Source organism: Rhincodon typus, chromosome 11, assembly GCF_021869965.1.
Source record: "Rhincodon typus isolate 14 chromosome 11, sRhiTyp1.1, whole genome shotgun sequence".
Lineage (NCBI taxonomy): Eukaryota > Metazoa > Chordata > Chondrichthyes > Orectolobiformes > Rhincodontidae > Rhincodon > Rhincodon typus.
Window position 1 is genome coordinate 56,118,238 of NC_063342.1, and position 24,532 is coordinate 56,142,769.

The 24,532-nt window shown below is 39.8% G+C and overlaps 1 protein-coding gene across 2 annotated transcripts in view; it reads left to right on the forward strand.

Annotated features, from left to right (window-relative positions):
- The first annotated feature begins 945 nt into the window (after positions 1–945).
- The window catches only part of scaf4a (SR-related CTD-associated factor 4a), an 86,342-nt gene continuing 62,755 nt past the window's right edge, over positions 946–24,532 (forward strand). Inside the window, exon 1 of one of the 2 annotated variants that reach the window (XM_048602595.1) lies at positions 946–1,257. In XM_048602595.1, the coding sequence (XP_048458552.1) occupies positions 1,228–1,257 (30 nt within the window). In that variant the 5' untranslated portion in view covers positions 946–1,227. The remainder of the gene's footprint in view (positions 1,258–24,532) is intronic. The other variant, XM_048602594.1, reaches the window with a different exon arrangement.

The following is a 24,532-nucleotide window of genomic DNA, read 5'->3' on the forward strand; positions in this document are numbered from 1 at the left end:
AATCTAGTGCTAGATAGAGGATGGGCTAAATAATAGAAGACAGAGAATTGGGATAAGGGCGCCAATTAGAGGATAGCAACTAGTGGTGTGCCACAGGGATCCACGCTGGGCCCACAGCTATTTACAATATATACTAACGACGTTAATGATGAAAGTGAATGTTCTACAACTGAGATTGCGAATGACACAGAGATAGGTGGGAAGGCAAGTAGTGAGACAAAGAGCCTGCAGACATTTATTTATGAGGTTAAGCAAGTGGGTAAAACCTTGGCAGATTGAATATAATCTTTCCAGACTTCAGTAGGAGAAAGCCGAGTTAAGTAGATTCTTAACAACAACATACAGGGATAGTCAGGAAAGTAGAGGCCACAATTAGAGAGCCATGTTCTTGTTAAATAGTAGAGCAGACTCCAGGGGCCAAATGGCGTACTCTTGCTCTTACTTTGTATTTTTGATTGTTTTGTAGCCACTCACTCAGTGACATCCTGGATCCTGGAATCATGTTTTTAGCTGCAGAAATGCTTGCTGTTCCCCTACCTATAGAACCCCTGCCTATACTGCTTTCCAAATCTTTCGATTTCAACACAACCCTGTACAGCTGAGCCAAGTGTGGTAACATTGCCTGTAACAGTACCATATTCTGAGGCAGCAGGAGATCACAAAATTGTAAAATCAGCAACTAATGTCGCAGAGGCATTCTGTTTTGAGACTTAAAAGGCAATTGGAGTGCGTGTGAAAATACTGATCTTGTATCACGCTTGTTCCAAAATATAACTGAGGTACGGGATAGAAAACCCACCGCCGAATAGACCGTACGCTTCGCATGCACCCCTGCTATTCTCTTGTCTCACCCTCGGCGAGAGAAGCTCAAGATTGCCGGCCCCGCCATGCGCACTAGTCCTCCCCTGGATGGCGGTTGCCAGCCTTCGCATGCGCACAGATCGCCTTCCCCTTGCCTGGGAGAAGACGGTTACCGGGCGCCACTCGCAGACCTACTCCCAGAAGGCAGTGCGGCGATGTTGTGCAGCCGCCGCCATGTTGATTGAGGCGCGTGTGAAGCTGCTTTGGAGGTGAGAGCCGAGCAGGAGCCGAGACAGGACAGGACGAGCCGAGCCGCGTCGCGTCGTAGGAACCCGGTCAGGGCCGTAGCCGGAGCGTGGATCTCTGACAGAGCTGAGTGAGCACGGTGACCCTTCCCCTCCCTTCCCTCCCCTGGGCACCGGCAGCATGGAAGCCGTCAACGCCTTTAACGATGAGGTGAGTGCGAGTAGGAGCCGCTCGGCTGGCCTTTATCTCTCGTCTCCTCCTTGCCGCTGGATGGGAGCAGGGAAAATGTCAGCCGAGCCCAAGCTTTATTCTCCTCCTCCCCTACCCTCCCCTCCCCCTCCTCTTCCTCCCTCAGTAGGCCGCCACATATCGTCTGAGTGGAGGAGCTGGGTGGGAATAGGCCTGGTGTTGGTGAACAATCAGAAGATGGAGGCGGTGGGGTGAGCGCGGTGCGCCATGGCGGCGGGCCTGCTCTGCAGCGGATGCGTTATTTCGATTGAAGCTGCCGTGTCACCTTCCAGGGCAACAGCCCGGCCTTCTATTTTGGGCTGGGGAACTAGGCGAGGGAGGTGTGTCGGCCAGACGTTCAGTCTGGACCCCATCTCTCTGTTTCTTTTCCTCCGCTTTGCGGTGCGGCATTGCAGCCGAGCGCTGTCGCCAGGTCAAGCAGGGCGACAGGCGGTTTGTTGCTATTGTGTTGTCCTGTGTGTGTGTCTCTGTGTGTGTGTGTGTATTGGCGAAATCCCCGGGCGAAAGTTGGAGTCCTGTCAGGCCCGAGGAGTGAGCGAGGACAATGTCTCGCTTCGCTCTCTCGACCCGGGCTCATTGCGCGGTTCGAGGAGGCTGGATCGAGGCCTACAAAGCGCCGCGCCAAACCATTCCATCGGCCCTTTTTTTTTGGAACGCTTCAGTTTTTAACCACAAAGCTAGCTTATTTTTATAATTAGTATGGACTTTCTACCATTCGCATCGCTCGCTACTTCAAACGCGACGTTGTTTGCAATCTGATTTGCTGCAGTAACGCGTTCTGATCTCACATGGTCGTCAATCAATAGTATTTAGCAGGATTGAAAAAAAACACCTCAAAACCAGTGCTCCCCAGTTTTTGAATTGCAGCTTTTTTGTGTAGCTTTCCGATGTTTATTGAAGACAAACTATTTTGTTTTAAATAGCATTTTTAATTTGGCGATAAGTCTGCTTCTTAAGCACCTCTTTCTTTGGTTTGGACAGCACATTTATCGAGATTTCTTTTTGTTTGCAATCTGTCAAATTGTCAGGTGATGTGGGAGGCTTACAGTTGTTCCTCAGTGGCACGTGTAGACGTTTGATCATTTAGTCAGAAGCTAGTGCTGTTGTAAAATGGAGGGACAAATACACACTAAATCAGTGCTTGCTTTCCAAATAAGACTGATTTTATTTGACACTTGAATCATTTTTTAAAAATCTGCTCGTGTTTGTTTCAGTATGACCTTTTTCCTATCTGACATTTGTCCCCTTCCCAAAATATGAATTTGACTGTTGTGAGCATGAAAGCAACATATAGAAAGCTAGCACTTGTAGGATTTCCAGTTCTGCTAAATACTGATTTGTCATTTAGGAGCACCCCTACTACGTTTGGATTAAATCAGCAGTGGTTATCATTGCTGGTATTTGCTTCATCAGGTATGTCTTGGGTGCACATTAATATAAGCAGGAAGTGCAATATGAGGCAGAAAGGTGTTGACTGTGGAAGGTGCAAATAAAAGAAAAAAAAATGTTGACTAATCATAAGATTTGATTTAGTATTGTCACGTACTTTGTACAGTAAAAAATTTGGTTTTGCAAACAGTATAGGCAGATCATACAATACAAAGTGCATTCGGGAGATACAGTGAAGAATACAATATTATGGCTACAGAGAAGGCACACGAACAGCAAAATCAACGTTAAATTTAAAATTTGAGGTCCGTTCAGAAGTCGAGTAATAGTGGGGATGAAGCTGTTCTTGAATCTGTTTTATGAGTATAGAAACTTCTACATCTTGTGCTGAATGGAAGAGGGTGGAAAAGAGTATAACTGGGATGGAAGGATCTTTGATTCTGTTGGCTGCCTTCCCGAGGCAGTGAGATGTATAGATGGAGCCAGTGGATGGAGGGTTAGATTGTGTGATAGACTGGGCTGTGTTCACCACTCTCTGTAGTTTGTTATGGTCCTAGGTAGAGCAGCTGCCATGCCAAGTGGTGATACATTTGGATAGAATGTGTTCTATGGTGCATTTATAAAAATTGGTCAGTGTCCTTATGGGCATACCGAATTTCCTTTGCCTCCTGAGGAAGTAGAGGCGTTGTGCTTTCTTGGTTGTTACATCAATGTGCGTGGACATATTGTTGATTATCATTCCTAGGAACGTGAAGCCCTTAACCATCTTCACCTCGGCACCTTTTGATGTAGACAGGGCATGCTCTCCACCTTGCTTCTTGAAGTCAATGACCAGCCTTTTCATTTTGCTGATGTTGAGGGAGAGATTATCTTCACATCATGCCGCCAAGCACTTGTATTGCGTACAACCGTGATGTTGTCAGTGAACTTGTAGGTGGAGTTAGGATGAAGTTTGGCCACACGGTCATGTGTATAGGGAGTATAGTAAGGAGCTGAGTACACAGTCTTGCAGGGCACTGGTGTTGAGGATTATTGTGGAGGAGGTGGTGTTACCTATTCTCACTATGGTCTGTGGATCAGGAAGTCAAGGATCCAGTTGTAGAGGGCGGTGCAGAGACCTAGGCTCGAAGCTTGGAGATAAGTTTAGTTGGAATTCTAGTGTTGAAGGCAGAGCTGTCAATAAGTAGCGGTCTGACGTAGATATCCTTGTTATCCAGATATTCCAGGGATGAGCGTAGGGCCAGGGAGGTGGCATGTGTTATGGTTTCTTAGGATTTAGTAGACTTGACACAAAATAAGACTAGCAGCCACTAACATGTTGGAAGTCAAAGACCAAAACTGTTGAAGAGTGCGTGGTTTTTATGGCATCAGTAATTAAGAAGGTTGGATTAATAATCCAAAGGTGTGAACTCTGATTCCACCATCCAGGCTGGAAGGTTTAAATTCAGATTATCATTAATCGGTCTGAATTGTTTTAAAAAGCCCATTTTGTCTGCCATTATCAGCCTTTAAGGAAAGAAACCCAGCCTTGCCTGATTGACTGACTGGATATATGAATTCTGACATTGTAGACGGGTGATAAATTTTGGCCTTGCCGTTGACACCTGCATTCTGTGAATGAGTAAAACAAGTCACATTAAAGTTTATTCTCCTGTACATGTGCCACAAATTATGTTGCAGTCTTGATCAGTAAGAAATGAGAAATTTAAGAGCTGGAAGCAATTCAGGAAAGAGGTGAAGAATCTAACACAGCATAAGGCCCCAAAGGTTTCAGAGGAATGTCATCAAAAGGAAATTTGACGCAACATCATTAGCATACTTGAGGGCAGAAGACCAAAAGCTTGGTCATGGAACTGTCCTTTAAGATGCCTCCTAAAGGAGGAAAACACCAGTGATATCCAGAACTTGGAGATTGTTAATGATGAGAGAAAACAAAAATTCACATTTATCACAAAGAAGGAAACCACAAGATTTCATATTTTTGAGCAAACTTTATATTCAAAGCATTAAAAAGTAAACTGTTGTAATTTAACACTGTAGTTTAAAAATTTGAGTACATATGAACATAGAAAGTAAGGGTAGGAAAAGGCTACTTGTCCCCTTGAGCTTGCCCTGTCATTCAGTAAGCACATTTTTGATTCCTCCACATTACTGTCAGCCTGTGAGATAATCTTTCATTGTCCATTACCAATGATTTATCTATTTCTGTCATAAAAATGTTTGGTTTGCACTACTGCCCTTTAAAGAAGTGTATTCCCAAGACACTCAAACCTCTAGAACAAATATTGTCCTCGTGTCTTAAATGGACGACCCCTCATTTTTAAACAGTGAGCCCTAGCTCTGGAATCTCCCAGAGATAACACCCTTTCCATGTGTATCCAGTCAAGACCTCTCAGTATCTAATGTTTAGTCAAGAGTCTCTTGCAGTTATAAATTACAGCAGATGCAAGCCTAGTCTGTCAACGCTTTTCTCAAGACCACCTGCAGATTCCAGGTATTCAGTAAAATGTTTTTTGAACTGCTTTGAATATGTCTAGTATTCCTCATTAAGTGAGGAGAGAAGTCTTGCAGATGTGGTTTTACCAAGGTCCAGGTGCCTGAAGCATAACCTCCAGGTTTTTGGATTCAATGCCCCTTGCATTGGATTATAGCATTCTATTAGCCTTCCTTATTACATGCTGTGCACACATTTTTACTGTCACGCATGTACAAGGCTATCCAAACCTTCTGCATCTCTGAGCTCTGCAATCTCTTTAAATAATATGCTTTTTTTCATTCTTCCGGCTAATATGAGAAATTTAATATTTTTCCACATTATGCTCTATTTGCCAGATCTTGGCCCGCCTGGCCAACCACCTAGCCAATTTCATACTAGTCACCTTCACACTTGTTTTCCTTTTCTTGGTATGATCACCAAATTTAGCAGCCATACCGTTAATTACTTCTGCCAAGCTATTTGTATAAATTCTTAAAATTGAGGTTCCTGCTTTGGTCTGTATGGCACGCCACTCATTACATTTGCCAATCTGAAAATAATGCAGTTTCCTGTTATCAAGCAAATCTATCCATGCCAATATGTAGTAGGGGCTAGCATGAGCTGTTATTTTCTGCAACAAACTAACTTTGGGTGGAAATCTAGATGCAGTACACACACTGGTTCCCTTTTTCCACAGCACATGTTATTACTTCAAAGAATAACAATGAATAATTCCAAAATATCCACTACTTCTGGAAATACTGTCTGGAGTTGATTTCAGTTTTCTTTTATCAGCGTTCCAGGTATTCTCCAATACAGCATGATCGTGGGGCTTTTTCAGTTACTGCTTGGCTAAGAGAACATCCAACTTCAGCACATTGTGACCAAGGGCTTGGGTTTGACTACATTTGTGATTTGAAAATCAATGGCATCACTGATTATTTATTGGCTGTTTTTTTTGTCCCAGCTTTCGTGAGGCACAGCTCCTAACGAACACGCTCTTCCTTCTGAAAGCCAAATTGATGTTTTCACGCGATGGTTACTGTGGATATTTTCTTCTAGTCCCAACCTTGGTAAATCTTCCAGTCTCTTTTCCCTCATGAACACCAAACTTGAGTTCCCACCTCCATTCAAGTGTTAACACTGTTAATATTTTCTCTGCTTAACGTGCAGACTCAGCTAACATTTATCTTTTCTTATCCCTTGGCTTAACAAGCTGCAATTTTCACTGTTCCTAAAGTGAACTATTAATTATCTCTTTCTGAGAGTGCTAACACGAAATTGAAAACTCTCGAACCCTGACAACCTATCATCATTGCATTGTGGCGTGCATTGGATATTCCAAACAGAAATGTAAACTGTCTGTTGCCTTCAAAATTAAGCCTTTAAATTCTGGAATGCCATTGAGTAGTTTGCATTTCTAATGATGGCATGACCATTCTTCTGACTCTTACTGATTCCACCCTTATTTACAAGACTACTTCTGGTTTTTCATTTACAAACTTCATAAATTTGAAATCTTTTTGAGATAAATGTAGACCACAAGCCTCAACGTTAAGAGAGAAGTTTTTATCTCTTCTAATTCTGAGCTCATCAAATATTCTGAACTGTAATTTTCCCAAGTCTGATTACAGTACCTCAACCAAGTTTGCAGTTAATGTTAATCCCCAACCTAAAACTTGTATTCTTAAAATGTTAAACCTGTAAAACAAGTGGATTGTGGAATTAGATACTTGCATCGTGGTACAAAAGAATAAGGTGTGAAACCGTTTCTTTGAAATACAGATTTGAGGTACTTTTCGGGGACAGACTTTCAGATCAGGAAAGGACAAACCTGAATTTTTTTCTTATTGGTGTATGGACTAACTTTATGGATAAAATTGTTGAGACAAACACCTAATGACTTAATATTGTGGTGCATTCTCACTTCTCAGTACACAAACTAAAATGGGCTGAATTGCTACCTCCTTTCATAACTCTACAAATGGCCTTTTATCACTTGAAACTATAATAAGCCACTGGAACATTATCGTATAGCTGTTTTAAGGCATTCACTGATATCATTGCTGGGAAGCAATGTAAATATGATCTATACATAATACTTTGAATATTTTGAATGGTGTGGTTCAGCAGCATAATCTGAGCACTTTGACAAAGGCTTGCACTGTTTCTTTTAAAATTATGCTGATATTATTCACAATAAGACGACTTTTCAATTCAGTCTTGTAGCTCTATCCAAAGTGGTGATATATGTCTCCAGACATACTTTAAAGAGAGAAATTGAGTCTTTTTTCTTTACCGAGTTGCTCTCATTAATGGCAGATCTTCCGATATCTGTTATCTGAGTGCAGCATTTATCTCCCATTCCACTGCTCAGGTTTGTTGAATTTCTGATATGGCCAATGGTGAGCTTTGTCAATGTTAGAATAAAAAGATTCATTAACCAGAGATAGCAAGAACTGCAGATGCTGGAGTCAGAGGCAACACAGTATGGAGCTAGAGGAACACAGAAGGCTAGGCAGCATCTTTTCACACTTTCTAAACCAGCTTTCTTTAACGCAAAGCTATTGACTTATAATAAAATCAAGATGTAGAACAGGTTAGCAAACTGTTTGTAATTTGAAAATACGAATGCTTATCCCTCTAAAGAACCTAACACAGGCACATAAAAGACAAACGGGAATAAAAAAAAATTCTGTGTTGCAATTGACATTGGGGGATAAAACTATTGACCATTCATCTTTCGTTCTCTGAAGGAAAGAAGAAGTGTGTTCAGGAGGCTGCCAGTGTGGTGTTGTGGCATACGTGGGTCACTAGATGCATGCAGTTGTCTGTGGTCTTGGCAGGTGCAGCTTGTTTCAAAAACAATATCACCAGGTCTTCCAGATACCCTTTATGAGGAAAATCCAGTTTCACACTGGACACACAATAGAGGTGTTTCAGGAACAGGAGAGAAATGAGCTGGGCAACCTTTCCTCAATAGTCCAGTTTTCAGTTGGGAAAGCCTATCTCCAGCTAAAACATTCAAACAAGACTGTCACAAAATCCAGAAAGATGATTTCTAAGAACTGATGCAAGCAATTAGCTGAAGTCATGTGATTTCCCAATTTTAAAATAAAACATTCTGATACGTTGTTTAATTTTTCTGAAAACATTATCTCCATAGAACTTGAGATGAATCAAATTTTCAGTAATCTTTCAAAATTTATACCCTGAAGAAATTAAATACATTGCAGATGTTTTTGCCTTTCCGTACAGTTGGTTCAGAGGAATTCTGGTTCAGCAAAATGGGGCGAGAGAGAACTTTTTATTTGGTACAAGCCATTATTTCATCTGCTATTCTGTAGGAACTGCTGAGATTTTGTACCAACACTTTGACCTGTAGTTGAGAAAAGATCTTGTAGTTGAACCCATTGCCACTTGTTTCAGACTATGTAGAAAAGATTAAAGATAGAATGTCAAACAAATATAATTGATTATCTTGCCAATTTTTGTACCCAATGAGGATTGGAACTTGCACCGTACTTTGCAGTTTAATTAACACTAAATATAACACTTTACGTGGAAGGGAGTAGGGTAACAATGATTTTGTGATCAAGCGATATGAAAATGGGAAAAGTGGAAGGGTTGTACATATCCCTGTATATTTGTATGTGCACACTGAGAAGTATGTGAATCTTAGTTGTACATTGCAAGGACTTGCTATCTTCACTAATTTAATATTGAAGCGATATAAAATAACGCAAGCTTGAAAGGACTGTTTAAATAGCTTTAGACACTAAGGACTCAGGTGATTATTTAGCATGAGTTTTTGGTACTTGGCAATATAGCTGGAGCATTTCAACAGTTTAATTGGTTAACGACATATACAGGTTTGGACACTGTTTTATTACTGTGTAAAGTTCTGAACTCTCCATGATTGAAATGACGTTAATACTAACAGGAGCTTATAAAAAGAATGGAGTTGTTACAGATTCACTGAGCAGGGAAAAAAAGGCAGCGTAAATGTAGGAATATCGCTATTGCTGGAAGAACAAAGAGAAATGATAGAAGTTATCTTAAAGCATGGAATATTTTACCACAACAGGCCATAGCAATAACTATGATATGTAAAAATATTCATAAAGAATTGAAGGCGATGTGAAGAAAGGACAGGAAAGGAAACTAGAATGAAGATGAGTATATGCATGATCGACCAAGTTGGTGTTTTCTGTTCATTTGAAAAAAATTACTTGCAGTGTACACAAATCTTAGACATTTGTGGATTACAATCCTTGGTAATAAAGGTTTGTAATAAATGTTGCTAAAGAATGTTTATGATATGGCATGTTAAAAGAATTGTTCCCAGGGTGGAGCTGATGCTAGCAATGCTGCATTTATTGTCCATCTTGAGTTTTCGTGAGAGTTGAAGATCCTTCACCATTAATCATTGTGATCCTTCCCTATAAAACATTCTGAATTTCCTGCATGTGCTGCTTTTAATGTCAGTGAAGGGAAATGGTATGTAACAAGGTGGTAGTACTTGGAACAGTTGTATTCTGAAGGTCATACATGCTGCAGTGCACCAAAGGTGGAAGGTTGATGCTGAATTTGGCTGAAAGGTGGCATAAAATGGATCTGTTCTGTTCTGGTGTGTTGTAACTCCATCTTTTTTTACATTCCTGACTTGGATCTGTTAGTTGTGGAGTTGTAGCGGATTGGGACTGAAACCCCGTGGTGCCAAGTACACTGAACCTGTGGTACTCTTGTAGCTGTGATGATAATGTCAAATCAATTCATTCTGGTGAATGGTTACCGGTGAGATATTGAGGCATGAGGCAATGATATTGCTGTTCATGATTGTGGAAGATTGTTTAGCTTCAAGTCTTTGCCTGCCTTTGTGAATGGCGCTGAACAGTTGAACCATCTTCAAACAACCAGCTGTGTGATGTTATGATGAAGGAAAGATCTCAACCATCTTCAGGTGTTTTAAAGATGGGATGTGGATTCCAGACGTGAACATCAAGGTACAAATTCCTGACCACTACTCTTTGTATTGTAGTGGTGTGGCGATGAGGTGAAACACCACAAGGATAGAATGTCATTACAACTCATGGTTACAAATTGACATTCCTACATTTTTTTTGTATTTTACCGTCTTGTGATTTAAAGGACAACCATTCCATTAGTTTTGCTGATTACTTCACTCTGTTTTGGTATCTGTTCCCATCTTGTCATCTCCAAACCTGGATGTATAACTGTTACTTATTCTAAGTGATTTCCCAAAATTCTGGTTCATGATGCTGCTTTGATTTGGAAAATGTTCTATTGATTGAGTTATTTCTCTCTAATTATGAAGCTCTGTCACAAAGCTGCCTCTAATTCCATGCCCTTTCATCTTTGAATCCTTGTGTGGCATCTTAGCAATTTTTGCAAATTAAAATCCACGTATACAGCATGCACAGGAATTCCTGTCTATCATGCTTCTTTATCAAAAATGCAGTTTGATTAATCAGGCATGATGTATCTTGGCTAATCAAGTTCTCATTGCCTGAATTGTTGGAGTCATTTTTTTATACTGCATAGGAATTGTATAGATCCCACATCTAGTGACCATTGGAAAATCGAAATGAATGCATTTTCAGTTTTCTCCTGGTTTCTTTTAATGCTCTGAAATGGAATTAGCTGTTTGCTAAATAACATGTACTGGAAATCCAAGTCCTAGGGTGCATGTGCATCATTAATTATGGTACTGTTGCATATGTTGTATTTATACTTAAAACGTCATTTATTTATATTAGTTAAGTGTGACGCTTGCTCATCTTCAGAAATTCATTGAGAACAATGAACAATATGGTATTTGAAAGTGAGCAACAGACAAGTGTTTTTTTTAAGTCAGTCCAGCAAACCATGGAGATATTAACAGCTTTTTAAGGTCTCCAAGTATACATTCTAATGCTACATGGGTGCTACAGTCAGTATGTGAAACAAAATGGAGTTGCACTTGAGGTGATGATTTTATCAAAACAATTGTAGTTGTATTTTCTAACTTTATTTTTAATCTTTGTGTGTGTTTTCGCAGGTTTTCTTGTCTTGCCCTTCTTTTCCTGGAGCTAGGGATTCACGTTGGGTGAAATTTCATCAGGGTAGTGTTTATTCAGGTGCCTTACATTGATATGCCATATTACTGTTGTTTAAGCCGGCATAGTGAGCTTGGTAGGTTGATTCATTTTGAATTTTTGGAGGCTGAGCATGGTTCCGTTTCCCTCCTAACACACATTAATGTGCCATTCTAGGAAGTAATCTGTACAATGAGGAATTTAGAGGCCATGTGAAAATGATTGAGAGTTGGATTGTACCATGCATTTATCTATGGGATTTGGATAATTAAGTCCCCTTGGTCCCTTCCTCCAACTTGAAGATTTGTACTGAAGTCTAATCTGATTAAAAACTTCATTTGACAACAAGCCCTCTAAAATAATTGTGCCCAATGTTCCATTTAAGTCTCATTTTGTATATTCAATACTTGTGGACACATAATTAGAAATTCCTCAAGTCGGGCAACAGAATCTACATTTGATAGAAACTTGCTTTTTTTAATCTCTGTTAAAGATAAGCTGTATAGATCACTTAGAAATGACTTGTGTTGAAATAGAATGACTAACAGCTAATGGCCAGACATGATTTAATCTCTAGTATGATATTTTTGTCTGTTCAAATTGCTTGTGTCACTGGTTCAGGTTGGTAAGCACAGCTTGGGGTCTGGCATATTGTCTCAATTCCTAGCCCCATTTTACTTGCTGAACTTCACATCTCACTGTTTCCTTTTTGTTTGGTGGGTATAATTAGGGAGACAGCATGGAGGAAATGATGGCATGATGGGGGCATGCAGGCTGTTCTGTACGGATTATTGTTCTTGACTTAGAGTTTGTTTTTACTTATGGGTCTATTCTGCTATTGCTCAGATTAGATTTTAGGCCTGCTTGCTCCTCTGTGAGGTGTGGTAATTTTTTTTTTTGTTTTGTCAGTCTCATCTTTGATCCAGTCACTTCCATAATGAGATGAAGGCAGCTTTTAGTGTTGTTTCCATGCCCACTAAGATTTTGTTAAAGGAATGAATGTTCAAGTTTAGTTCTGCGGATTGAAATTCTGAAGGAAATCTCTACAGTTTGATAAGGAGTGTTCATGTAGTTGAGTGCCATAAAATCTTGAGCTGCAAGCAATGGCAGAATGAACGTACGTGTTAATATTCATTATTTCAAACTGTAGATAACAGAATTTAGTGCTCTGCATTAGAATTTATGCATCAGTTAAGACCTCTTTTCAAATCTTTGAAGACCCTAATGTTCAATTAGGACAATCTGGCAATATAAACTGAGTTGTCTACTTTTGTGGGCTGAATTGGCAGGATTTGTGGCGGACCACGTGATCGTGGAGCAGCAATTTGGACATCTGAGCTAAATTGGATTTGGTTTTCACATATCAATCTTTGGCTTCAGTATTGTGAACACATCGGATGAGGTAATCCGTTGCCTAGTGAACTTAATGCAATGCTAGTTGAGGTCAACAAGTTTTAAGCTTGTGTGATATTTTATTTATAATCCATGCCCTATAGTAAATTTAAAGAAACAGTAATTAAATGGAAAGATAATTTAATGGTTTTTTTTTTTGCTAACCACAATTTAATGAGGAAAGTCTTCAAAATTGATATTTCAACATGGAAAATGCTTAACAAGTTTCTAAAATTGGTGGGAGAAACAGTGATTTGTGTGGTTTGTTAATTGTTTATGATGACTTGATAAAAGAATTATGTAGTGGTTGATATAATTACTGCAGCAAAGAGTAATCGATTAAGGACAAATAATGAAGGCTGTGATAAGTTTTTTGGAAGTTAATTTGGTTAAATTTTAAGGGAGGTGGGAAGAGTAGAAAATAGAGATATGACATAATGCTTTTATTACTTGGAGAATGATAAGCTAGTACAGAGTAGTTTTCTTATTGTTCTAGATGAACAGTTAGGTGAAATAATATAATGTACTAGAGTTTTGTTCTTATTTTTGATTTCAGTTATGAATAATAAAATTGCAGTATAGTTGTACACATATTGACTTAAAAGATAATGGGTCTCCTGTGAATCCGATGTCATATTGTTGGCTGTGTACGTAAAGAGAAAGATACATCCTGCGAAAATGTTAACATATTTGGAAACTGTGCTTACCAGCAGTGATGGAAGTGCACTTTGATTCTTGAGAAAGTATTTTCTGCTTGATTTTGACTATTTTGTACCTATTTTGCACTCCTTCCAGCAGGGCTCTTTAGTAATCACCTTATCCATTGTAGGTAGATAACTAGTTGTGGTTGAGTAATTAAAGCAAGTTTAGCATTTATATGAGACAACAAGGTGCAGGGCTGGATGAACACAGCAGGCCAAGCAGCATCATAGGAGCAGAAAGGCTGACGTTTCGGGCCTAGACTCTTCATCAGAAATGGGGGAGGGGAAGGGGGTTCTGAAATAAATAGGGAGAGAGTGGGAGGCGGATAGAAGATGGATAGAGGAGAGGATAGGTGGAGAGGAAACAAACAGGTTGAAGAAGCGGGGATGGAGCCAGCAAAGGTGAGTGTAGGTGGGGAGGTAGGGAGGGGATAGGTCAGTCCAGGGAGGACGGACAGGTCAAGGGGGCGGGATGAGGTTAGTCGGTAGGAGATGGTGTTGCGGCTTGAGGTGGGAGGAGGGGATAGGTGGGAGGAAGAACAGGTTAGGGAGGCGGGGACGAGCTGGACTGGTTTTGGGATGCGGTAGGGGGAGGGGAGATTTTGAAACTTGTGAAATCCACATTGATACCATTGGGCTGCAGGGTTCCCAAGCGGAATATGAGTTGCTGTTCCTGCAACCTTCGGGTGGCATCGTTGTGGCACTGCAGGAGGCCCAGGATGGACATGTCGTCTTGAGGAATGGGAGGGGTAGTTGAAATGGTTCGCGACTGGGAGGTGCAGTTGTTTATTGCGAACCTAGCGTAGGTGTTCTGCAAAGCGGTCCCCGAGCTTCCGCTTGGTTTCCCCGATGTAGAGGAGGCCACAGCGGATGCAGTATACCACATTGGCAGATGTGCAGGTGAACATCTGCTTGATGTGGAAAGTCTTCTTGGGGCCTGGGATGGGGGTGAGGGAGGAGGTATGGGGGCAGGTGTAGCACTTCCTGCGGTTGCAGGGAAAAGTGCCGGGTGTGGTGGAGCTGGAGGGGAGTGTGGAGCGGACAAGGGAGTCACGGAGAGAGTGGTCCCTCCGGAAAGCAGATAAGGGTGGGGAGGGAAAAATGTCTTTGGTGATGGGGTCGGATTGCAGATGGTGGAAGTGTCGGAAGATGATGCGTTGGATCCGGAGGTTGGTGGGGTGGTACGTGAGGACGAGGGGGATTCTTTTTTGGTTCTTATTGTGTGGACGGGGTGTGAGGGATGAGTTGCGGGAGATGTGGGAGACACGGTTGAGGGCTTTCTCGACCGTTGAGGGCGTTCTCGACCACTGAGGGGGGGAAGTTACGGTCCTTGAAAAACGAGGACAACCGAGATGTACGGGAGTGGAATGCCTCATCCTGGGAGCAGATGCGGCGGAGGCAAAGGAATTGGGAATAGGGGATAGCATTTTTGCAGGAAAGTGGGTGGGAGGAGGAGTATTCTAGGTAGCTGTGGGAGTCGGTGGGCTTGAAATGAATATCGGTTTCTAGGTGGTTGCCCGATATGGAGACAGAGAGGTCCAGGAAGGGGAGAGAGGTGTTAGAGATGGTCCAGGTAAACTTAAGGTTGGGGTGGAAGGTGTTAGTGAAGTGGATGAACTGTTCGAGCTCCTCGTGGGAGCATGAGGCGGCGCCAATACAGTCATCAATGTAACGGAGGAAGAGGTGGGGTTTAGGGCCGGTGTAGGTACGGAAGAGGGATTGTTCCACGTAACCTACAAAGAGGCAGGCGTAGCTTGCTTTAGCATTTATATGGAGCTTTTCACACCTATTGGATGTTTCAAATTGGCTCACAGCCAATGAGGCACTTTTGAATTGTAATTACTTGTAGAAAAATTGCAGACAGCTAGCTACCAAAAACAGCAAGGTGGTAATGACTGGATAAACTGTTTTATTTGATGTAGATGGCAAGATCAATATTAGACAGAATGCAGGTTTCAACTCCCTTGCTGCCCTTCAGAATAGAGCTAAGATATCTTTTATCTCTGAGATCAGATGGGGCCATGGTTTATTGTCTATAAAACAGCACCTCCAGCAACACAGCACACCCTCAATGCACTGGATGTCAGCCTCGATCTTTGAATGGTACTTGAAACCAAAAACTTGTGACTTAGGCGAATGTACTACCAATTGAGACTCCACTGAAATGAATTCCAAAACTAAATTTGTCAAGGGTAGGAGAGATTTTTTGAACCAAAGGTATCAGCTGTACATTATTAGCTACAAATGTACATCTTTTGATAAGTACCAAGAATTACAAATTGTTGAAAACTAAGCTATTTTGCACCTCTGCTAAGTAGTTCAACAACCATGTTTAAATGTCACAGCATGGCAAAACTTTAAAAGAAAAGTCCACCATTTCGCCCCAAAAGCCTGTGTTGTCGTAATATCACGGCTATTTGTCTACCTCATCTTACCTTTCCTCCCCCCTTGGTACCCAGGTTGTCCAAAACTTTTCTGTTTAGAAATTGTTCAAATTCTAAATGCATTACTCTCTAGTCTTGGATGTCAACAAGCTGGTGAACTAACAATTTAAACTGAAGTATTCCCTTGGGAACAGACCAGGTAGAAAAGTATACTGCTCTCATATCGCACGTCACCAAGAGAAAGATGGAGAGCATGATACAGAACTAAGGATGGGGTTGAAATTTAAATTTTTAAGTAAGGTTTTGGAATTTCCAATCAGATTGAGGAATTTGACAATATAAAATTGATTTTCCAGAAGCAAAGTGGTTGTTCAGTAAATGTGAATTTACTAAGCCACTTTAAAAACTCATTCATCCTTCATACAACAAGCCAGCTTTATGCATGCTTTTTGGACTCATAGCGTAAAATTGAAAATTCTTGCCAGTTCACTGATTTCTAATTGTGACTACCTGGACATATCAAAACAACAGTCTGTGAAGAAGCTGAAAATATAAGATCGCTGACAAGAAATTTTGGACGTCTGCATTTAACTCGGAGCAGACTCCAGAAAGTGTTGTCGTTTGAGAAATAACAGCTCGTATCAGCAATTCTAGGAAAGCTACCACTGCAAAATCCGGACCATGACAATTCCCAGCAGTAAATCCAAGGATAACAGTTGAAATCCAATGAACGTATAACGAACTTTTGTAATCCCTGGAATAGCTTGCTTTCCATTTAACTTTTACTATAATTTGTTAACTATCCATTATAGATTTTAAACTTTTAAATTCTTCAGTTTTTAATTGTTCCACACTCCCTTTTACCTTCCTTGTTCATTTATGTTTTGTTGCCTTCGTGCAGTGTCTACCACACATAGTGGGCATGTTTGGGCCAGCACAATGTACCTAAGATTGTAGGTTTGTAAAACCAAATCGATGAAGCTCCCTGAAATTTTCACTTTCTGAATGACTTCCACAGTTAATAATACAAAGAGTAATTTGAAGCTTTGTTGAAGTCTTCCCTTTGGTTTCTTGTAATCAGTTTGTGATGGGCCATTATTTAAGATTTTGACTTCTAAAGTTCTAAACTGCTCATAACTTCCCTATTCTCTGGAATCTCCCCACTTAATGGTGCACCGTTTCCCATTTTGGAATTAGTCTGTACTTAGTATTACAAGCACTTGCTTGCCTTTGTTATTTATGAGATTAACTCGTGAACTTCAGCAGCAAACAATGTTATATTTACCACATGATAGGTTGCAGAATCATCTGTTTAACTTGCATACAGGAATAAAAATGACCATTCAAGAACTATCAGCAAAATGTGAAAACTAACAAGCAAAAATTGTTAGCAGATGGCTAGCAGTAAAACAACTAATATGGGAAAAATTGAACCAATAATCAAGCATAATACTGTATTTTGAAACACCTATCATCTTGCTTATCAGTGACCTAAGGACACAATAGAAAAATATTTCTAGTGCATAAAGCAATGTAATTAGATAATCATGACAAGCATGAAACTTTCCTATGTGCCTTTTGTTTGAAATCACCAGAAGTATTACCTTCTCGAGTCTGTCTTGGTTTATATACTTATGGATTTTAAAATTGAGTTACTTGACTGACGGAGCCTCAACATTTGGCAGATTGAAACCAATAGAAGGCCTCAGTTTGGTTCTGCAGCTCTAATTGAAACCCCACTAAGGCAACACTACCATTACGTAGCTAAAGGTTCTCTTAGTCAAAGCAGCATTATATTTTGTCAGACACTGTTGTGCAGTGTTTTTTTTGTTTCTATGTGGATATTCATGCCTGTGTATTGTATATTTTTGATTTGTGACATTGGAGGAGGCTCACTAAAGTAGTCATTTTGTCAGAAGCTGAGGATTGGTGCTCCTCGATTGGTCAGTGGCACTTGTGACCAGATTCTTCTTTTAATTGCCTTCTTTCTTTCCAAATGTAGCCTGGGATTCCTTTTTAAAATGATATTGTGGAAATCTACTGTAATAATTTAGGTCTGTATCTCTTCAGGAAAATTTAAGATCTATTTTTTCAAACCGTGAAGGAGGAACTTAAAGATGAAACTTCTATGATTAGCTGATTTATTGTGTTAGGATGGACCAGATTTTCTTTCCAGTAGTGTAGCAGGGTTACTTTTCACTGACCTCAAATAGATCGACACACCAACTCTTGTGGCATGAGATTTAAGACCGTAGACACTAAGATTTGATTGCCCAACGATACCCACCTGGTGTTAAGTGCAGGAAGGCAGAGCAGTTATGGGTGTGGCTGCCAGTTTCTGCATCACAAATACTGTATATGGCAGGCTGCTGAAGCGAATTTGGAAATCTGATTTAGGGGACATGATTAATTTTACGAAATTTAAACTTTTTGTAAAAATGTTTAAGGATGTTTTTGTAGAAGTCAAAATAAAGCATTTTGTAAAATTAATCATCTGTATTTCCAGAGGGCCTATATGTCTGGAGCAGCCAACTGTAAAATAGTGTAATTCGTGGGAAAGTGGCCCAAATTCATGTTGGTCCCATGTTTACCATTTTAAATCGTGAACCTGCAAGAGTAGCCCACTTCTGATTTCAAATTGTGATGTTGTGCCCACTCCACAAGTTGTGGGGTCTTTGTCATCTCATAACAAGTACTGAACCCAGCTCTTGTTGATGGTGTAGAATTTGGCCTGTTATGTTCATTTAGCTATAGTAGTTATTTATAAGGTCATAGTCATACAGCACGGAAACAGACCCTTCAGCTCAAATCGTTCATGCCGACCCAGACATACCAATCTGACCTGGTCCCATTTATTAGCATTTGGCCCATATCCTCTATCTGTTTTATTCATATATCCATCCAAATGTCTTTTAAATGTTGTAATTGTACTGCCTGTACCACTTCCTCTGGCAGCTTGCTCCATACATGCATCACCCTCTGCATGAAAATGTTGCCCCTTAGGTCCCTTTTAACTCTTTCCCCTCTCACCTCAAACGTATGCCCTCCAATTTTTGACTCTCCACCCTACGAAAAAGACCTTGGCTATTCACCCTATCCACACCCCCTCAATGATTTTATAAACCTCTAGAAGGCCACCCTTCAAATTCCGGTGCTTCAGGGAACAAAGTAGCAACCCATTCAGCCTCTCCCTAGATTTCAAACCCTCCAATCCCAGCAACATCCGTGTAAATCTTGTCTGCACCTTCAAGGTTAACAATATCCTTCCTTTAGAAGGGTGACCAGAATTGTGCACAGTATTGCAAAAGTAGCCTTACCAATGTCTGGCCAAGCATAGTATTTTTGTTATCTGATGGGCATAGCCCAGTGTTTCTCAAGTGCTTTTCCTATGTGACCTTATTCAAGGTATGAAAATTGTGTATCCCCTCATTGAAAACTCTTGGAGCAGAAGAACAGCTATTATAACTTAGGCAGAGCTCCACAATAGTTGTGGTTGCCTTGAATCTGTGACCCCCACTGTGGGTCTTCATCCACACTTTGGAAGGTTGTACCTATTTACTAATAGCTATCATGGAAAGGTCTGTCTTTGGCTTTTTAATTTTTTGAGCCATGACAGATACAAGTTATTGTGCTTTGAATATGTTGCATATAATTGTGTATATTACACTGTATTTGTAAGGGACCTGTTGTGTTGCAAATATGTAACAAAATACTGTTAATGGAAGAGTTTGAAAAGCTGAGAAGCCTCCATTGATAAAATGAAATAAGGCTGAGGAAAAACTATGGAGAAAATTGTTGACTGCTGGAACTTTGATCTCTCAATATCAAGGTTATATATGAATATTAACGCCCTTGTTTGCAATTGAGAATATTCACTACACTGAAGCATGGTGGTGTTGACGTTCCTGTAAAGTGTTTTCGTGCAGATATTTAAGCAGAGTATTGTAGTTATTAATTCCTCAAATTGTGATGGCTGAGTGATTAAGTTGCTTGTGCATTCAGTCTTCTTGAATTTTCAGATTATTTTGCTGTGCTGTGAAATGTAGCTTGCTAGTTATTGATCCCTTATAAATACTCGTCCAAGAAAAGCATTGCTATAACCTTGAGGAGAGAGAACAGGTAGGTGTGTGACAACTAGTAACTGACAAAAGTTTCAACTATTCCAAATAGAATATACAGTGATCATACCAGAGGTAGTGTTCCTCATTAGTTAATCAGAACTTCTGTTGTTAGAATACATGTGTTGAATATTCTCCATAATTTCTTCTTGTGATAAAGATCTTATTTTTTGCAAGATTGTGATGATCATGTATGACCTTGATCCACTTTGCCTACTTAGTGTGTTTATTTGGCAAGGCTGTTGCTGTAATGAACTGTCTGAATCTTTAACCTAACTGTAGAGTCCAGATTTTAAATTGATTTTTCTTCAGTATACCTTCCATAAAATTCTGTTTTATATGCATGGGGATTGAAATTGCTGTACATTTTGGCAGTTATTTCCCGTTTCAACAATTGAGTGTAGATTACTCTAATCGTGAACATAAAATAGTAAGGTACATGCTTGAATCATTGGTGAATTTCAAGATCTTGCAAAGGATTTGAAGACTGATTATGCAGGTAAATGCTGTTACTACCTGATGTTCACTCTACATGTGTGCTAGTGTGCTTGAATTTTTATTAAGCGCACATTTAATGGTATTTGAAACAAAAACAAATTGTTGGAGAAACTCACCAGATCTGGCAACATCTGTGGGAAGAAAGCAGAGCTAATGTTTTGAGTCTACTGACTATCTGCTAAGTTTCTCCAGCAATTTGTTTTTATTTCGGATATCCAACTTTGGCAGTTCTTTGTCTTATTTAAGGTATTTGACAGCTTTGTGGATGGATTTAAATTCTTTCCCCAGTTTGTTCGCACAACAGTGCTAATGTAGTGTCCCTGTCCCAAGGGAAAACTGGGATCTCCTTACTGGATTTTATTATCTGTTGGATCAGTATCCATGAATTTATGTAGAACATGTAAAATTTCAAACTTTTTTCCATGTTATTAGAACCTAAATCTCCATTTCTGTGCTAGTCCTTCATCCGTTGAGTGAATGTTGCAACGCATAGTTGGATGGTTATTGTTTTATACACTTAAACTGATTCAGGTGTCTTCTATGAGAAGTGTCATGCTGATTTTGACCGTTAATATTTTGAGTTTTACCTTAAAGTTCAAATCTTGGATTGTAAGCAGCATGCTCGGAGCTATTCAAGACTACAGTAAAGCTGCTTTTTGCTTCAGCCTGAAAGGCTTGAAGAAACAGTCACTAGTTCTCCTGAGGTATTGTAAGATCTTCATGATCTGTTTTCATGATGAGACTTGTTAGCTGGAAGGCAACATGACAGTTAATTATTTGCTGAAAGAATATTACCAGTGTGTGTTTTGGATGTTATTCTGATAATGCAGAACAAGGGAGGCACCACAATACTCTACTCTGCTCGCTTGCATTACTCTGAAGTAGCTATTGGTATTTTAACTTGCAGCAGTTCCAGAACACAATTGACTTGAAAGAAACTGTTTATAGCTTACTCGCAGCTTATGTAACCTTCTAACTGTATTTTTATAGTGGCCAACAATAAATGTCTCAGTCTGACCTTGAATGAGTCTGATTTTGATGTGCCGAAGCCCTTAGCTTGTACTGGAAAATATGCTATCAAGGACCACTGTTTTGTTTCTTGTTGCGTGAATAGTTGTGAATTAGCATCATCCCTCTATGTTTGGCAATATTTTTGTTGGATTGTAATGAATTATTGTAATTTAATCAGATTAGTATTCTTATAGTAATTCACTGCAGATTTAATAATTGAGATCCAGTTTGCTCATTTTTTTTTGTAGAAGTTAATACCATCAAAATCTTGAGCTAGGGTTTTAAAATTGATGTAAATACATTTTAATTGTTCTTAACATTTTATTTAGAGCACAATTAAATTAAGCTAAGGGTATGTGTTTATACGCAAAATTAGTTCTTCTATCTCTTCGTGACAAGACCGTCAGACATTGAGTTTTCTGAGCTGCTGCAGAGTTCTTAATCTGGGATATATTCTCATTCATTTCTACACTGATCTTGGTGTTCATCTCAATGCCAACTTTAAAACAACTTTTCAGTGCTGCTTACACTACTTTACCTCAAGAATAATACTGGCAATGTGGAACAACACTTCAGTAAGGGGATTTTCAATCACTTCAATCTCAACAACCTCCCTCCTCAATTACTCGTGTTACTAAAGTCTATAGTTCCATTACCATTGATTACTTGGACCTCAGTTGTCCATGCTATCAGGTATGTTAAGTCCTACTATAGTAAATCTGCTCCAGTAAATGCGGGTCTTGACATAAAGACCTTGGATTTGTGCAGTTCAGGCATGTCAAACTTCAGATGTTGTCTTGTAACTTTTGTGTCTTTGTACATTTTGAGACATTGCAGTCAAATTACAGGAACTACCATATACCTGCTGTCTTTAATTCATCTGCCTGCAACCAGCCTGTGATCTATAGCCTGCACTGTGGTTAACCTTTGAATGGAGTTGCAAAGGTTTACTGAATATCAATACGACTTTGTACCCATAAAGAGATATGCATTTGCACAGAATAAAATATTACGTGGAAGTTCAGTGGTTCTGTGCTGTTTTTCTCAGCTGCCAAGTGGTTTCCTGGGTATTATGTACTGGCTGCTGTGTTGATGAAGATAGCAAGAATCCTTAAGAACTGTTGAAGGCCCAAGCACAAAAGTAAGTTTTTTTTTAAAGTGGCAGAGTTCCAGCATTTGCTGGTGGCCAGAAATCAATATCCTCAAGTTGCCTGAAGGGGCCCACTCCCAGTAGCAGTGGATTTGCCCCAGTGCCTAATATATGTGGTGTACATAAGCAGTGGTGATTTTAAATGTAAATTTAAAAAAGAGAAAGCTATGAGAGTGCTTAATGTATTTAGATTGGATAAACAAGACATGGTTGGATGCAATTTGCTAAATCAGCATGACACATTAAATTAGCCCAAGGATGCCAAAATGACCTGGAATGTTAGTTCTGTTTATGAATTGTTCAAACACCCAAGTTGATTTCCCAACCCACCAATTGGAAAAATATAATTCAGCTAATTAAATAAAATCTCTGATAAAAGGCTGCCATCAGTAATGATCATCTAGCCAATAGAATATCATTTGAAAAAATACACGTGTCCAAAATGTAGAACATCTGTTGTCCAGACTTGACTGATATGACTCTAGACCCAGAAATGTAGTTGACTCTTAATAGCCCAGAAAGTTACAAGAAATTGCAGGTGTGGCTTATGTGACTTGAACTTCAACTCCCATTTTCCCACTTACTCTTCACATCTCTTGATTTCCTGAGGGATAAACTATGAACGCAACTCTCTGTTGTATCACCACTTCCTACCCAAGGACAGTTGGTGTCATAAAATGCTTGCCTTCCCGCCAATAGCTACATCATCTTAGTCATTAGAAAGAAAAATAATGTTGCTACATTCTCAGAATTCACTGGGGTGTGTAGCTCTTAGAATGTTGTTTGTTGGGATGCATAGAGCCTGGAAGGAGACACAAGACTTTTCTTGAGGTCCATTGGCTTTTATCTTTAAACTTTGTAAATTGCACCTTTGTCTGCCACTTCTGTATTTTATTATCACATTTCTTTTGGAAGCTCCCCTGCTTGAGTGAACTATATTAAGTATCTGGACCTGTGACTGTGTTACTTGCACAACCAAATAGAAAGTTGTATTTCCGTCATAACTGCCACCCACCGCAAACGTATATAAGGGGAGGTGGTCACACAAAGGTAATTTTGGACCAGTAAATGGAGGAAATGGGTTCAAATCCCACCATGACAGCTGGTGAAATTTAAATGTAGTTAATATCTGTAGCCATTTACTAGTCATTGTCAAAGAAACCTATCTGATTCATGCCATTTAGGGAAGGAAATCTGTCATCCTTACCTGGTCTGGCCTGCATGTTTTAATGAAGTAACCAAAAAGATTGAGGGTAGTGTGGTAGATTTTACTAAAGCCTTTGACAGGGTTCCACATGGTAGACTAATTGGTAAGGTTAGATCACATGGGATTCAGGGTGAACATGCCAATTGAATACATAATTTAGTTTTATCACACTTGAGGCCTGTGATAAGCAGTGCTCCACAGGGTTTGGCTCTGGGCCCACTTCTATTTGTCATTTATATAAATGATGTGGATGAGAATATAAGAGGCATGGCCAGTAAGTTTGTAGATGACACCAAAATTTTTGGTATAGTGGACGGTGAAAAAAACTTAGATAAGATTTCGAAGAGACCTTTATCAATTGAATCAATGGACTGAGGAATGGCAGATGGAATTTAATTTGGATAAATGTGAAGTATTGCATTTTGGTAATACAAACAAGGACAGAACTTAATTAATGGTAGGGCTTTGGGTAGTGTTGTAGAACAGAGGTTTAGGGGTTCAGGTACATAATTCTTCTGGAATTTGTGTCACAGGGAGACAGGGTGGTGAAGAAGGTATTTCGTGCACATGCCTTCATTGCTGAGACCTTTTGAGTATAGGGTTTGATATGTCATGCTGAGGTTGTATAGGACATTGGTGAGACTTCTTCTGGAGTAGTGTGCAGTTCTGGTCGCCCTGTTACAGGAAGGATATTATTAAATAGGAGGGGGTTCAGAAAAGATTTAGCAGGAAGTTGCCAGCAGTGGAGGGTTTAAGATATAAAAATGACTGGAAAAACTAGGGCTTTGTTTCATTGGACATGGGATGTTGAG